Raw genomic sequence first — 17,244 nt, forward strand, 5'->3', positions numbered from 1 at the left:
TCGCACTTCTGGAAAAAATCATAACTACATGCAGGAAAATTTATACGTTTAAAAATGTCATCTTCTGACCCCTATAACTTTTTTATTTTTCCATGTACAGGGCAGTATGAGGGCTAATTTTTTGCGCCGTGATCTGAAGTTTCTATCGTTATGATTTTTGTTTTGATCGGACTTTTTGATCACTTTTTATTCATTTTTTTAAGGGTATAAAAAGTGACCAAAATACGCTTTTTTGGACTTTGGAATTTTTTTGCGCGTACGCCATTGACCGTGCGGTTTAATTAATGATATATTTTTATAGTTCGGACATTTACGCACCCGGCAATACCACATATGTTTATTTATTTATTTTTTTACACTGTTTTATTTTTTTTATGGGAAAAGGGGGGTGATTCAAACTTTTATTAGAGAAGGGGTTAAATGACCTTTATTAACACTTTTTTTTTACATTTTTTTTGCAGTGTTATATAACACTGCACACACTGATCTCCTATGCTGATCACTGGCGTGTATTAACACGCCTGTGATCAGCATTATCGGCGCTTGACTGCTCCTGCCTGGATCTCAGGCACGGAGCAGTCATTCGTCGATCGAACACCGAGGAGGCAGGTAAGGGCCCTCCCGGTGTCCGATCAGCTGTTCGGGATGCCGCGATTTCACCGCGGCGGTCCCGAACAGCCCGACTGAGCAGCCGGGATACTTTCAGTTTCACTTTAGAAGCGGCGGTCAGCTTTGACTGCCGCTTCTAAAGGGTTAATACCGCACATCGCCGCGATCGGCGATGTGTGGTATTAGCCGCCGGTCCCGGCCGTTGATGAGCGCCGGGACCGAAGCGATATGATGCAGGATCGCGGCGCGATCCCGCTTCATATCGCGGGAGCCGGCGCAGTACGTAAATATACGTCCTGCGTCGTTAAGGGGTTAAAGGGGTACTCTGGTGGAATTTTTTTTTTTTTTAAATCAACTGGTGTCAGAAAGTTAACCAGATTTGTAAATTACTTCTATTAAAACATCTTTACCCTTCAAGTACTTATTAGCAGCTGTATGCTAAAGAGAATTTTTTTTTCTTTTTGAATTTCTTTTTTGTCTTGTCCACAGTGCTCTCTGCTGACACCTGGTGCCCATATCAGGAACTGTCCAGAGCAGGAGTAAATCCCCATAGCAACCTATGCTGCTCTGCACAGTTCCTGACAAGGACAGAGGTGTCAGCAGAGAGCACTGTGGGCAACACAAAAAAGAAATTCAAAAAGAAAAGTATTTCCTCTATAGCATACAGTTGCTAATACGTACTGAAAGGATTACAATTTTTAAATAGAAGTAATTTACAAATCTGTTTTACTTTCTGGCACCAGTTCATTTAAAAAAAAGTTTTCAACTGGAGTACCCCTTTAATAGAAAATATGTCAGCTCTATTTGCTGTTAGACATAGTTGGATAGTTGGCAAACTGGTCTGGAGCTGATGGTGGGGCCAAACATATAAAAGCTTCCTTTTTATTTCTCAGCCAAGTGTCAATTAGGTGGAGCTTAGCTGCTCAAGTCTCACAGCCTGGAAAACTTCCTAACTCGCCCTCACCTCCTAGTCTCTTTTTGTCAAAAAAGGGATGGGTAGAGAGGGAAAGAGAGGAGGTATGTCAGGTTGGGGCAGTTGAGCAGCTTTGGTCCAACTCCTTGACACATCACAAAAAAGCTATTTTATAAGTTTAACAACAACAATCAGTTGTTTTTATACCCTAACAGCTGTCTGCGGTTCTTAACAGAAAATACATCTGACAGATTCCCTTTAACCCCTTAAGGACACAGCCAATTTATTTTAGCATTTTCGTTTTGTCCTCCTCGCCTTCTAAGAGCCATAACTCTTTTATATTTCCATCCACAGACCCAATCGGTGAGAAACTTTTATTGCAGCGATTATAGACGTTAGCTGCATTGTTTCTGTAATTTGGGAGTTTCAGAAAGAAAGTATTAAATGATATCACTTACCTAAGTAACTGTAGCCTACTGCCTTTGAAACCTCAGATGACTCATTGAGAAAGCTTACTTTATGTTGCTCGGATTTCATAGAATACACCATCAAGCCCCCCGACCAATCAAAGGCCCCAACTGCACCAAGCACCAAAGTATCCTGTATGGATAAAAATGATGGTTATTTTATATAATTTAAAAAAGAACAATGTATGAACTACACCTAGTGTCAAAACTTGTCTCTTACTTGTAAAGTACTATGGAGTATGTTGGCGCTATATAAAGTTTTTCACAATGATTATTATTATTATTAATAATATGCAAGTTATCTGTCATTAGGACTCTGCAAATGTGTTCCAGTAACGTGTTAAAGGCAAAAACTGAAAAAAGGAAAAGTGATTTACCCATTTTGTTCCATAGGTTGCAAAAATGGGTGGACAAGGCTTATTATTTGGAGAAAAGAGAGAGTGGTCCATATCCTATATTTGCCGTATATAAGGATTTTATTGAATGTTCATAGTTACTTACCTTGTCCTTCAAATGAGCTGAGAATCCAACTTCAGCCAAGTCAAATTCCAATGAATCACCTTTAGAGCCTGCATAGAAATACATTTTAATCCTACCATACAACTGTGAATAGTTGGATATACATCTTAGATGGATTATCTGCTACGGACAGCCCATTTTAAACATAGTCCATAGTAGGAAATGCTGGGATAATACAAGAAATTCTTCCCTTAGAGCTTGCTTGACCAAGATGAACATTGTTGAAGCTCTTGGGCACCACAACAAGTACCCATGAAGTGAGCTCTACTTGTAAGGGGCCCAGGGTGTTCTTTTCTTTTAGCATTCCTAACTGTTCCTCTCAGCTAGTGTGATATCAGGAGACCCCTGGAACAGTTATAGGTAAGAAGAAGGGCACCAAACACTCTAAATACAGAAAGCGCTGGCCCCTAACAAGAACAGCCTGCCTCCTGGGTACTTGCAGAGGAGGCCAGGAGCTTCAACAATGTTAATCTTGCTCATACAATCTTCATGACCAAAATACAATCTATGTAGGGACTTCCCTTCCCAACCTCTGTATAGGACTGTGAGCAGCTTTTACAGCTCAAAACTGCTGGCAGGTCCAATTTAGCTAACGTAGTTTTTAATTTCTAACTTTACCTTCAATTCCTGCCATCTTCTGCTGCAAGGAAGAGATTAGACCATCCAGTTTGGAGTAGTCTTCTACTCTTATAACATGGTCCTTTTCCTCAGTAGCTATAAGTTTTAGCTCACTGTAGGCATTAGTCTTGTTAAATACACCTCCAACCTGTAGAGAATGCCAAAACAGTAAGAGACTCCATAGAATATTTGATTGTTCTTAAAGGTAATGTGTCATCGGAAAATTACCCAATACTTAAATCAGGTTTTTATGTTAAACCTATTTTTTAGTTTATTTATTTTTTTTAATTTTTCATCTATATTTTATAATAACCCTAAATCTAACATTTCCATTCTGGCAACTAGGTCTAAAACTGTGCAGATCATTCCCAGTAATGCCTTTCTAGTCAAGAGCAGAGTGAAAGGAGACACTAGTAGAGAGATAACACTGTACCCCCCACCATTCACAGCAGAGGTCAGCATCTAAAATGACCATTGTAAAGGTCTCTAAGTCATCTGAGTAAGACAGGTCCTGTCTATTGCTGTCTATGTCCATATTCTGCCATAAAGCATATCAATAAATTCTGTTAAAAACAGCTCAGGCAAGATGTCAGCACCCAGAATAATGTACAAAAAAAAAAAAATTACAATCATGTTTCAGTATCTGGCTTCTCTCGGGAAAAAAAATAAATTTTTTCTTATATATTTTTTTATTTTCTTTAAGGGGTTAATTTTGTAAAATGTTCACGATTTTAGGCACAGTGCGACAACATAAAAGTTACTTTACAATATTACATTGTAGCTGATTTTTTTACTCCTCTGCGAGAACAATGCAGCCGGCTTTCCTGCAGACTAATGTAATATCCCCAAAAAATCCTTGTCATCTTGCAGCCACTTGCACCACATACACTTGTTAATCATATAAAAAAAAACTCAGCTCTACTCTATTTGACTAATACTATCATGTCTTTACTCAAGAACTAACCCCAATGATAAATCGTTCAATGGTTTTCATCCTTGGATCATTTATGACAGTTGTTATGTTCACTGGATCCATGAAGATATCTCCATCTGTCAATACCAAGATGATTTTGTTGGCATTTTTTCTAGATCCATGGCTTTCATCAAAAATACTGTCTCTGTAAAAGAAAAAAATGAAAAAAGAATAATATTGTGCAATTGTGACTTGAAGACCGGGCCATTTTTAGTTTGTGCACTTTCGTTTTTTCCTCCTCCCCTTCTAAAAATAATAATAACTCTTTCAATTTTGTACCTACAGACCCATATGAAGGCTTGTTTTTTGTGCCACCAATTTTACTTTGTAATGACATTAATTATTTCAGTACGAAATCTATCCCCAAAAATTATTTGTGGGGCAAAATTGATAAAAAAAAAAAAAACACCAAAAAATGCCATTTTGTACATTTTGGGGGCTTCCAATTCTATATAGGGCAATTTTCAGTAAAAAAAAATGACACCTTATTAAAATGATACCCAACTTATATATGTTAAATTTTGTTTTACTTCTTTAAAAAAATTATAACTCTTTGTACGTAAATTAGCATTAGTGTATTTTTCTGTATATGGGGTTGTGAGAGGACTCATTTTTGTGCCATGATGTGTAGTTTTTATCGGTACCATTTTTTTTGATGGGACTTTTAATACATTTTTTAGGGTACGCAAAGTGAACAAAAATACACAATTCTGGACTTTGGTATTTTTTTTACGTATACGCCATTGACCGCACGGTTAAAGTGATACTCCGGTGGAAAACTTTTTTTTTTTTTAAATCAACTGGTGCCAGAAAGTTAAACAGATTTGTAAATTACTTCTATTAAAGGAGATGTCCAGCGCAGACTACTCCTATTCTGTCCTGCCCAGGCTGCAAAAAAAGACAAAAACAAAAAACAAACTTTCACTTACCTCCCTATGTTCCCCCGGAGCTCCGCAACAGCTGATCGGTCGGCCGGGCTGTTTACTTCCTACTTTCTTTAGCCCGGTACGTCACACGGTGCTTCAGCCTATCACCGGCCGTGGCGGGACATTGCTGCGGCGGGTGATAGGCTGAAGCGCCGTGTGACGTACCGGGCTAAAGGAAGTAGGAAGTAAACAGCCCGGCCGACCGATCAGCTGTTGCAGAGCTCCGGGGCAACATATGGAGGTAAGTGAAAGTTTGTTTTGTCTTTTATTGCAGCCTGGGCAGGATGGAATAGAAAAAGTCTGCGCTGGACATCTCCTTTAAAAAATCTTAATCCTTCCTGTACTTATTAGCTGCTGAATACTACAGAGGAAATTCTTTTATTTTTGGAACACAGAGCTCTCTGCTGAATCATGAGCACAGTGCTCTCTGTGCAGTTCCTAAAATGGACAGAGATGTCAGCTGAGAGCACTGTGCTTGTGATTTCAGCAGAGAGCTCTGTGTTCCAAAAATAAAATAATTTCCTCTGTAGTATTCAGCAGCTAATAAGTACTGGAAGGATTAAGATTTTCTAATAGAAGTAATTTACAAATCTGTTTAACTTTCTGGCACCAGTTGATTAAAAAAAAAAAGTTTTCCACCAGAGTACCCCTTTAAAGTAATGTTACATTGCATTTACGCACGCGGCGATACCACAAAAGTTTATGGTTTTTTTTTTTTTTACAGTCAAACCATGAAGCTTTTAATGATATGTAAATATCGCATCCAACAAAGTAACAAGAGTGGTCCGTAGACCGGTACAACAAAATGTGAAATACAGAGATACACATAAATAATACAGGCACAGGTTGGCATCCCTTAGGGAAGTGGGCTAAACATAAGATATCTAATCTAATTCACAGGTCGACACCTTCACAGAGTTACAGAGTAGCGCTAATCAATAAAGTCAAAAGCAATGTGACATATCGGGGCTATGTGTAGAAGATAACCATGGTTCCCATACAGTGTGAAAGTTATCTACCATGTCTTCTCGGATTGCGGACAATTTTTCACAAAGCATTATGAGGTTTATTCTAGAGATTACAGTCCCAACATGAAGACTCGATTGCTTCCACTGTGAAGCAAAATGAATCCTAGCTGCCATCAGGATGTACTGTGCAAGTCTACATTTTTTTTTAAATGTTAAAAGGGGTGTGATTCAAACTTTGATTAGGGAAGGGGTTAAATCACTTTTATTAACTTTTTTTTAAAGAATTTTATAGTCCCCCATAGGGGACTATTACATGCAATCTACAGATTGCATAAACTGTTCAATGCTATGATATAGGATAGCATTGATCAGTGTTATCGGTGCTCCATTGCTACAGCCTGCCATGGTTGGCTGGAGCTTTGGATTACTGATCGGATGGTGAGGAAGCAGGTTAGGGCCCTCCCGCCGTCCTCTCAGCTGAACGGGATACCGCAGTATAACAACTTTGAATGTGGCGTCTAAGGGATTAATTTCGGGCATCACTGTCTGCTGCCGGGTCCACCCCTCTATGAACTGCACTCAGCTCCTGAGCACACGTCATAGAAGGGGAGCGGGACAAGGGCGTACAGGTATGCCCCTCATCCTCAAGAGATTAATCAAGCATCATTACCTATCCTGCAAAAGGTTTTTTATTTATTGGAAGACTTGAGAATCTAGGAAAGAATTTCATGTAGGGAGGAAAGTAACCTTACAAGTACTTTTCCACCAAAACCAAATGTTTTATTTGAGAAGCGCTCCTCAAATTTACAGTAAAGTACAATTAATAAAAATGACTGAATTGAAGGTAGAAATGGTTGTGAGCAGGCAAGATGGACAGTTTCTAAAACTACTCTGCAATTGCTGACCACAAAATGTTTATTGAGGACCTGTGGCCAACCCCGACCCCCCTTACTGTCATTAACCCCTTAATCCCTTGAGGACCAGGGGTTTTTCCACTTACATTTTTTCCTCCTTACTTTAAAAAAATCATAACTCTTTCAACTGTGCACCAAAAAATCCATTATTGGCTTATTTTTTGCGCCACCAATTCTACTTTGTAATGACATCAGTAATTTTACCCAAAAATGTATGACGAAGTGGAAAGAAAAAATTATTCTGCGACAAAATTGAAGAAAAAACACAATTTTGTGAATTTTGGGGACTTCCTTTCTACACAGTACAATTTCCAATAACAATGACACATTATCTTTATTCTGTAGGTCCATACGATTAAAATGATACCCTACTTTTATAGGTTTGATTTTGTCGTACTTCTGGAAAAAATCATAACTACATGCAGGAAAATGTATACATTTAAATCTTCTGACCCCTATACATTTTTTTTTCCGCTTACGGGGCGGTATGAGGGCTCATTTTTTGCACTGTGATCTGACGTTTTTAGCGGTACTATTTTTGTATTGATTGGACTTTTTGATCGCTTTTTATAAATTTTTTCATGATATAAAAAGTGACCAAAAATACACAATTTTGGACTTTGGAATTTTTTTGTGCATATGCCATTGACCGTGCGATTTATTTAACCATATATTTTTATAATTCAGATATTTCTGCTCGTGGCGATACCACATATGTTTATTTTTTTTTTATTTACACTGGTTTTTTTTTAAATGGGAAAATGGGGGTGATTCTTTTATTAGGGAAGGGGTTAAATGATCTTTATTAACTTTTTTTTTTCATTTTCTTTTGCAATGGTATAGCTATAGCACTGCACACACTGATCTTTTACATTGACTATTGTTATCCCATAGGATAACATTGATCAATGATTCTGCAGCTTGACTGCTCATGCCAGGATCTCAGGCACTGAGCAGTCATTCGGCGATTGGACAGGCAGGAGGAAGGTAGGGACCCTCCCTGTGTCCTCCAGCCTTGGAAGGTCCCGAACAGCCCACTGAGCTAGCCGGGGGTAGTTTACTTTCACTTTAGATGCTGCAATCAACTTTGAACGCCGTGTCTAAAGGGTTAATAGTGCGTGGCACCACAATCAGTGTCGCGCGCTATTAGCCACGGGTCCCGATCATTGTTAGGCGTTGAGGCGTGGCCCCGTGTTATAGAAAGGGAGCGGACTCAGGGCGTACCTGCCCTTAACAAATTTTTTTTTTATTTGCACCTTTGTTTTTTTCCTCTCCTCTTCTAAAAGCCATAACACTTAAAATTTTCAACTTACAGACCCATATAATGGCTTGTTTTTCACGCCACCAACTGTACTTTGTAATGGCATCATTCATTATACCACCAAATATACAGAGACATGAGAATTTTTTTTTTGTGGGAATAAATTGAAAAGAAAAAGCAATTTAGCAACCTTTAGGGGCTTCCATTTCTATTCAGTGCACTTTTCGGTACAAATAAATGAGATGATATATCTATTCTCATTACAATTAGAACGATACTCAACTTAGGTTTTGTTTTATTTTCCTACTTGTATGAAAATGAGTATGTTTAAAATTGACCTCTTCTGACCCCTATAACTTCTTTTCTTTTCTATTTATGGGGAATAATTTTTTGTGCCATGGTCTTAAGTTTTTAATTATACTATTTTTGTTTTGATGGGACTTTTTGATCACTTTTTATATAAAAAATATGCACTTCTTGACATTGGTATTTTTTTCTTTTCTGTCATATACTGTGCGGTTAAATTAACATTATATTTTAATAGTTTGGACATTTTACGCACGCAGCGATACCACATATATTTATTTTTATTTTTGTTCACATAATTTTATTTTAAAAATGGGAAAAGGGGGGTGATTCAAACTTTTATTAGGGAAGGGGTTAAATCCCATTTATTAACTTTTTTAAAACTTTTTTTTAACAATGTATTTTAGTCCCCCTAGGGGACTATAATATGCAATCTTCAGATTGCAAACACTGATCAATGTTGCTCCATAGGAGAGCACTGATCAGTGTTATCGGTGCTCCATTGCTCCAGCCTGCAATAGTTGGCTAGAGCATAGGAGTGCTGATCGGACGACAGGAAAGGAAGTAAGAGACTTCCCTCCATCTGGTTTACCCGCGATGGTCCTGATCAGCTCCGCTGAGCTGCCGGGAATAAATTTCGGCACTTTTAGACACCATGATCAACTTTAATTGTGACGTTTAAAGAGTTAATGCCGGACAGCAGCCAGGATCCTGCGGGTATTATGCAAGCTCAGCTCCTGAGCTCGCTTCATAACCCTGCCATGCCGCAGCGACATTTTTTAAATGCCGTTCTGCGGCAAGGGGTTAAATAGCTTAGGGTGCCCTGATTACAGTTTTGGGATATGAGGGTTTATAGTTTGTCTGACAATTTAGGGAACCAGTCAGATCGGTGTGAACTTCATTAAAAAATTGGGAGTAGATTATACAGTCAGGGGGTGTGAATGTTTCACATTGATGGGAGAGTATGCCTAATACACACCCCCTGACTGTATAATTCCACCCGACACCTCACATTTCCTTCCATTTTTATAATTAAGTTCACGTCCATGTTACTGATTCTCTGAATTGTCTGACAAACTATAAACCCTCATATCTCGGGAACAGGAGGGTGTATTAAGAAATTGTAAAAAGGTGTGTGTTGAGGGCACCTTGACTACAACCTCACTATGGGCACACAGGGCAGTCCATCTCAGGCCATGTACTTCATCTCGTAAACTCTCGCACATCATCTTACTAGAACTTCTAGGGACCAATAGTAAGATTTCACCAATCCCTAGACACAGTCTAAAGCCATCCAACAAGATGCTATTCTCCTGGTTAAGTTCAAGTTTTTACTGCCGCAAGAATTACCTTTTCCTTCTCACTGCTACTCTGCAATCCTTGGATGAAGATTGGAGCATGATGCCAGTTGCTGCCCAATTTGACTATAAAACAGAAGAAAGAAGAATGTCCCTAAGGACTAAGGGGCCCGTAAAGCTTTTATTTACTTTATTTACTTATACTGATAAAATCCACCCAGTCATAAACACATATATTTTAATTCACATGTTTATTACTAGATGGTTTTTCAGTATAAGTAGTAAAAGCTAAGTTTTAGTGCACCTTAGTCCTTAAAGGGGTATTCCGGGCAAAAACATTTTATCCCCTATCCAAAGGATAGGGGATAAGATGTCAGATCGCGGGGGGCCCACTACTGAGACCCCCCGCGATGTCCCTGCAGCAACCGCATTCTATGCGGGGACTGCGTCTCTAGTTTCGTAAACCTCTGGGTTTCCGGGACTGTGGACGTGACGTCACGCCACGCCCCCTCCATTCATGTCTATGGGAGGGGGCGTGACGGCCGTCACTCCCCTCCCATAGACATGAATGGAGGGGGCGTGTCGTGACGTCACGTCCCCAGTCCCGGAAACCTGGAGGTTTCTGAATCTGGAGATTCAGCACCCGCATAGAATGTGGGTGCTACAGGGAGATCCTTGTATACCCCTTTAAGGACATTCTTTTTTCTTCTTTCTGTATTATTTGTTAAGGTGACTTCATGTAGGCCAACTTGTTTCTGCACATAATACACATTTTTTTCTGCCAGTTTGAATACAATAATATTCTGTTAAGGAATGCCAAATACGTAAACATTTAGGGACTTCTTTCTGTATTATTTGTTAAAGGACATCTGCAGCGTGATTAACACTTATCCCCTATCCACAGGATAGGGGATAAGTGTTTGATCGCGGGGGGTCCGACCGCTGGGACCCCCTGTGATCTACTGTACGGGGCGCTCCGTTAGGGTGATCGAGGGGGGTCCCAGCGGTCGGACCCCCCACAATCAAACACTTATCCCCTATCCTGTGGATAGGGGATAAGTGTCATACCGCTGCAGTTGTCCTTTAAGGTGACTTCATCTAGGCCAACTTGTGGCTGCACATAATACACATTTTTTTCTGCCAGTTTGAATACAATACTATTCTGTTAAGGAATGCCAAATAGGTAAACATTTAGGGACATTCATGGCCTAGTGATTTGGCTTTTGCAGGTATTATGGTTTTGACCCTAGTACCAAATTGTACTAATGTTATATCATGCCTGGTGCCACAATTGCACAATAATATGTACAGCTGCCAACACCTGGAGCACCACATGCAGGGGCCCAAGAGCCACATGTGGCTCCCAAGCAACTGGCTGGGGAACACTGCTTTACCACATCAAGTCAATTGTGTTTACATGGGAAAATGCGCTACCTGCACAATTCCACTGAACATCCAACAGAGTGTATGCTTGTAATGTTACACAAATACATTACTTACAGAACATGGAGAAGGGCAGATGCTGTTTTTGTCACATTTCCAACTTGCTGAATCTTTTTAACCTTATCAAGAATAAGGAGGCTGTCTTTACGACTGTCCCAGAGGTCAAATTCTGTTTGTATTATGTCTCCATACTGTACCACAGCAAACTCACACTAAAAACAAAAGAAAAGGTTAAAACTAGAAGTGAGAAAGGCAGAAATAAAGATATACCGTATTTTTCGTCATATAGGATGCTCCGGCAGATAAGACGCACCCAATTTTAAAGGAGGAAAATCTAGAATACAATGTAAAGTATAGGACAGTGATCTTCAACCAGCGGACCTCCAGATGTTGCAAAACTACAACTCCCAGCATGCCCGGACAGCCGTTGGCTGTCCGGGCATGCCAGGAGTTGTAGTTTTGCAACATCTGGAGGTCCGCAGGTTGAAGACCACTGGTATAGGAGATAATACTCACGTGTCCCCGCCGCTCCGGACCAGTCACCGCTTGTCACCGCTGCCCTGGATGTCACCCTCCATCGCTGTCCGGGCATGCCAGGAGTTGTAGTTTTGCAACATCTGGAGGTCCGCAGGTTGAAGACCACTGGTATAGGAGATAATACTCACGTGTCCCCGCCGCTCCGGACCAGTCACCGCTTGTCACCGCTGCCCTGGATGTCACCCTCCATCGCTGTCCCCGGGGTGTCCCCATCGTTCCGGAACGTCTCTGCTGCTAGGTATCCTCGCTGTCCGTCACCGCCAACACGTCGCTACGCACGCCGCTCCTATTGGATGACGGGACGGCGTGTGCAACGACATGATGACGACGAAGGAGAGCGCCGGCCATGCAGGGGATCCCGGCACGGAGCAGACACCGAGGAGGCAGGTAAGGTCCCTCCCGGTGCAGCTGGGTTAGTGTCACTTTCCCTTCAGACGAGGCGGTCAGCTTTGATCGCCACGTCTGAAGGGTTAATACAGGGCATCACCGCGATCTGTCCTGTGATGTCCGCGATAGGACAGGGTTTTAATGTGTATTCGCCGTATAAGACGCACCAACTCCCCCCCCAGTTTTGGGGAAGAAAAAGTGCGTCTCATACGGCGGAGAATGCGGTATACACTGCTCAACATTGAAATTGCAACACCAAGAAGGAAATGTAGAAGTATGGAAATCAGAATCAATAAATAAAAAAATGGAAACAAAATATAAAAAAATCTTGATTTATTTAGTATCAAGTATGAGCGCCATGTGTAGAAATACATGCACTTACACGCCTTGGCATGCTTATAGAAGGGGTTATTAATGGTTGTCTGAGAAATGTTCTGCAATGCAGAATGCACTTGAAAATGCAAATCATCAAGATCCACTGTTGGCAATTCCCAACCAGTCATGTCCCAGATGGGAGACAAATCTGGAGTTGCTTTAAGCCATAGCAGGTTTACGCCTCGCAGGCTGTTCACAGTAGCACAAACAATGATGAACATAATGCTGAACAGTGCTGATATCTCAGCCTGTGCATTAAAGGGGTACTCCAGTGGAAAACTATTTTTTTTAATGAACTGGTGCCAGAAAGTTAAGCAGATTTGTAGATTACTTCTTTTAAAAAAATCTTAATCCTTCCAGTACTTTTCAGCTGCTGTATACTACAAAGGAAGTTGAGTAGTTCTTTTCAGTCTGACCACAGTGCTCTCTGCTGATACTTCTGTCCATGTTAGGAACTGTCCAGAGCAGGAGGGAATCCCCATAGTGAACGTTTCCTGCCCTGCACAGTTCCTGACATGGACAGAGGTGTCAGCAGAGAGCACTGTGGTTAGAGTGAAAAGAACTACTCAACTTCCTTTATAGTATACGGCAGCTGATAAGTACTGGAAGGATTAAGATGTTTTAATAGAAGTCATTATCAAACCTGCTTAACTTTCTGGAGTCAGTTGATTCCACTGGAGAAATCCTTTAAGAGACTTGGCTGAGTGATAAATCAAGGTCTCTCAAATCTTCTGTCCCCCTAGGTTTGTGAAAAACAAGAGGCATCACATCACACTTTACAGATGTTATTCAATTTCTGAGGTTTCATGTGGCCAAATTTTTTTGTTCTGGCTTTTATACCACTGAAGCTCCTCCTACATGCCAAAAATTGGAGCTAGGTGATTAAAAAATGTGATTATTTGCAGATTTTAGGGACACCAGCTACTTCCTCCATTTGCATAACCTTATGGCCTCTGCTTCTTGGTGCAATTTCAATGGCGAGGACTGTAGATAGTACTATTATTGTTAACTATGTGATCACATATATTTTGATGATGTTACAAAGAATAGAATTTTCCCTTTATTCGTTCTTTCTAAAGTGATAAAATGTTTGGTCTTACAAACCTCAAAACATTTTTCCCATATTTTTGTGATCAGGTTAAATATAAAGTCCTTTGCCTCTTGAAAGTCGACTTTGCTTATGCTTCCAGATCCATCTAGAACTATTGCAATCTCCGTTCCTGTTAGAATATAGTGTTTATATTAAATGGGGTATCAAGCAGACTAGTTAAATACACAAGAAGTTTGTTCTTACAATACACGAGAAAGGAAGTAAATTAGTGTTTGTTATGAAATGACCTATGATCCTAGAAAATAACTTTATGAACAATGTTGTTTAAGTCATATGGACAGATGCTGAACCATTCTTAATTTTCAAGAGGTTGTCTTAAGACATCTCCTTTCTGTCTGCCCTATTAGGACATATGCCCCTTGCACAGGATTCCGCTCCATAAACCAAAATCAGTTTCCTCCATGATGGACCTTGCCAAACTATATATTACACGTACATATTTTCAGATAAATGGCTGTCCTGTAATACTGCATTTGTTTGGGTGAATGTAACATGATTCTGAGATGAAAGGTCATCGCCACCAATTTTTGCAGCTAGGCCCACAAATATTAGCTGCCTCCTAAGCAGGCTTAGTTTCAAAGAAGGGCTGTCATGATGAGGAAACCCCATAAATACGACACATTTTTAAAGGGGTATTCCGCCCCTAGACATCTTACCCCCTATCCAAAGGATAAGGGATAAGATGTCTGATCGCGGGGTCCCGCCGCTGGGGACCCCCGCATTCTACCATGCAGCACCCACCTGTAACGCCTTCCAGAACCGCTGGAGGCCCTCAGGCTAATACCATCCAGACCACGGGGACGTAAGATTGTGACGTCACGACTCCACCCCTGTGTGACGTCACACCCGCACCCTCAATTCAAGTTTATGAGAGGGGGCGAGAAAGTTGTCACGCCCCCTCCCATAGACCTGAATTGAGGGGGCGGGATGTGACGTGACACCGGGCGGAGTCGTGATGTCACGGTCTTACGTCCCCGTGGTCAGGATGGTATTAGCCTGAGGGCCTCCAGCGGTTCCGGAAGCCATTACAGGTGGGTGCCGCATGGTAGAATGCGGGGGTGCCCAGCGGCGAAACCCCTGCAATCAGAAATCTTATCCCCTATTCTTTGAATAGGGGATAAGATGTCTAGGGGTGGAGTACCCCTTTAAAAACCCTGTGACTGTATATGTGTGTCAGAGAGATGGGGCTCTGCATTAGCAAGAGTATAAACCAGTAACCAAAAATGGCTCCTAGTGATGAGTGGCAGGGGCCATATTCGAATTCGTGATATTTCGTGAATATATTGACAATTATTCGTCCTATGTTCGCAAAATTCACATATTCGCTATGTTCATGCATGGAAAATTTGCATAAAAATTAGCATGTGAAAAAAAATATTCGTCATTACAAATATTTAGCACTATATTCTAAATATTCGCGAAATGGCGAAGTCCCAATATTCGCGATAAATATTTGCATTACGAATATTCGTGCTCAACACTAATGGCTCAGTCTTAACTTTAAATGATATCATGATGCTGAAATCTCTTTGCATTCACCTGTTTTATTCTAGGAATCACTGGCTATCTTCAAAACACAGGCTAGCCTTGTGCTGGGGGTGAACAATCAGTACTCACCACCACTGGTCTTATAGATGGTTTATTTTGCATGACTGACTATTATACCGGTCATGGGGATGAAGTTTAGTCACTCGCTCCATTCAGCAATTATTCCTAGGTTATGCTAAATACTTTTGGACCTTTGTATTAATAATTGAAGTTATTTGCTGAGTTTACATGTTGTAACATTGTATTTACTGCTACAGTGAACACATAAGAAAGTTAAAAAAATATATGTGTTAAAAGTGACATGAATCAGAGTGAACAAAGTAAACAGTTTAAAGAGCAAAATACCTACCACCTTCTTCATCAATGTCATAAATGTTGTTATTGTTATTACTGTTTGAGTCATGTTTATTGTCTTTCTTTGAGTCCAGGAATTTGTCGGTAAAAGTTACAGCTAAAAGAAAGAGTAATCAAAATAATTAGTGGGAATGTAATGTAAGAAGTCTCAATGGGGGAAATTTTAAAGTGAGTTTTGAAGTCATATTTTTTTGCTTTGGTTTTGCTTATGTGCGACATATGTATCATACTATCACAGGGGGTTGAGAAATTTGCCTCCCATAAGCAAAAAAAAAACAAAAAAACAAAAAAACAATAAATACTTCAGAACACGACTTTGTATTATTCCTCCTCTCCTCTGCGAGTTTTCTGCACATAAAGTCCCAGTTTAAAAAAAAACATTTTTAATAGTACTTTCCAAAGGCATTTTTTTAAGCCTTCATAAATTCGTGACCACTGCGAAGTGAAAACTAAAAGTTGCTTATGTAAAGTAAAGTAGCTGTTTGTTACTTTATTCCTACCCACAAAAGTCGCAAAAACAAAAGGGGTTAGACGCACGTGCGACATTTTGTTTGTCTGGAGCAAGCAAAAAAAAAAGCTCTAAATGCAATGATAAATCTCCCCCATCATGAGCTGCTGTAATTAAACTGGAGACATACAGAGGTAAATTATTACCTCCTGTTTTTGGATGTACGCTTCTGATTTGACCTTTGCAATGTATTTTGTACAGTCCCTGCTGTCTTAGGAGTGCATACCGATTATTAGTACTATTCTACTTTCTGCTAACAAAATATATAAAAAAAATCCAGATCACTTAAACACTTTTATAAAGAAATTCTTTTTACATTATGTCTCAGCATTCTGAGCTTTAACCCCAACATCATTCACCTATATTGAGTATTGGTCGATCAATAGTGTTGTTATTGTTGTTGTTGTTGCTGTTGTCTTTCTTCATCTTCTTCTTCTCCTCCAGAAAGTCAAACACTGCATGAAATATAAGGTACTAGAATCAATCAAATCTACAATATAAATACATTTGAGCCAATTTTGTAATTTAAAGAAAATCAAAATTTAAACAAGAATCTGAACATTCCATAGGTGTAACAATTTTTGGCATACATAACTGGAATAATCAGATATTGCAGTATCCATATTCCCCTTCAATTGACATATAACATTTTCACAAAGAAGTCCAATCACTGGGATCCCACTCATCACTAGAATTTACCGTAGGCTTGTAGAGAACAGGCCAAGTGCATGCTCAGCCATTGCGCCATCTAACTTCTTTCCACAGCAACCATCAATAGGTAGAGGAACAGTGGAGCTCTAGCAGCCTATGGGGTTCTCTACAGATAAATCAAACATTAACCGCCTATCCCACTGTGAGGTGATAAATGTAAGAGAGAAAACCCTTTTAGCTGAGTCGTAATATGGTTTATACATTGGGTTGCTTATTAAAACGGCAGCAACAGCAGTTTACATTGGGAAAATGACATACACTTTCAGGTTAGTTGCCATAGGTTATATATCTGTCCAATAACAATGATCAATAGCAAAAACACCATACATACCAGTTGTTGTAAGATTGGGATAAACCCTCTCCTTTAAAGAGCCATTTTCATTGATATGTAGTAAGCAAACTCCATTTAATTCACCCGTTGTGGTTTTCTTATTCTGCCTCTTGAACTGCTGGCATGTCTGTATAGGATATAGGAGTGAAGAAAAAACTGCAAAGTTA

At 40.0% G+C, this 17,244-nt stretch overlaps 1 protein-coding gene across 8 annotated transcripts in view; it reads right to left on the minus strand.

Annotated features, from left to right (window-relative positions):
* ITGAE (integrin subunit alpha E) overlaps positions 1-17,244 on the minus strand; it is a 179,621-nt gene that overhangs the window by 100,970 nt on the left and 61,407 nt on the right. For all 8 annotated transcript variants that reach the window (XR_008889048.1, XR_008889049.1, XM_056559190.1 and 5 more), the window contains 9 exons: positions 17,078-17,204; positions 16,395-16,490; positions 15,523-15,624; positions 13,619-13,734; positions 11,273-11,427; positions 4,091-4,244; positions 3,127-3,274; positions 2,491-2,558; positions 1,981-2,122 (listed from right to left, as the gene is read on the minus strand). Coding sequence is in view for 6 of the 8 variants with exons in the window: in XM_056559190.1 (XP_056415165.1) it covers positions 1,981-2,122; positions 2,491-2,558; positions 3,127-3,274; positions 4,091-4,244; positions 11,273-11,427; positions 13,619-13,734; positions 15,523-15,624; positions 16,395-16,490; positions 17,078-17,204 (1,108 nt within the window). In the remaining 2 variants the exon portion in view is untranslated. The remainder of the gene's footprint in view (positions 1-1,980; positions 2,123-2,490; positions 2,559-3,126; positions 3,275-4,090; positions 4,245-11,272; positions 11,428-13,618; positions 13,735-15,522; positions 15,625-16,394; positions 16,491-17,077; positions 17,205-17,244) is intronic.

This window comes from Hyla sarda, chromosome 2 (assembly GCF_029499605.1).
Source record: "Hyla sarda isolate aHylSar1 chromosome 2, aHylSar1.hap1, whole genome shotgun sequence".
NCBI lineage: Eukaryota > Metazoa > Chordata > Amphibia > Anura > Hylidae > Hyla > Hyla sarda.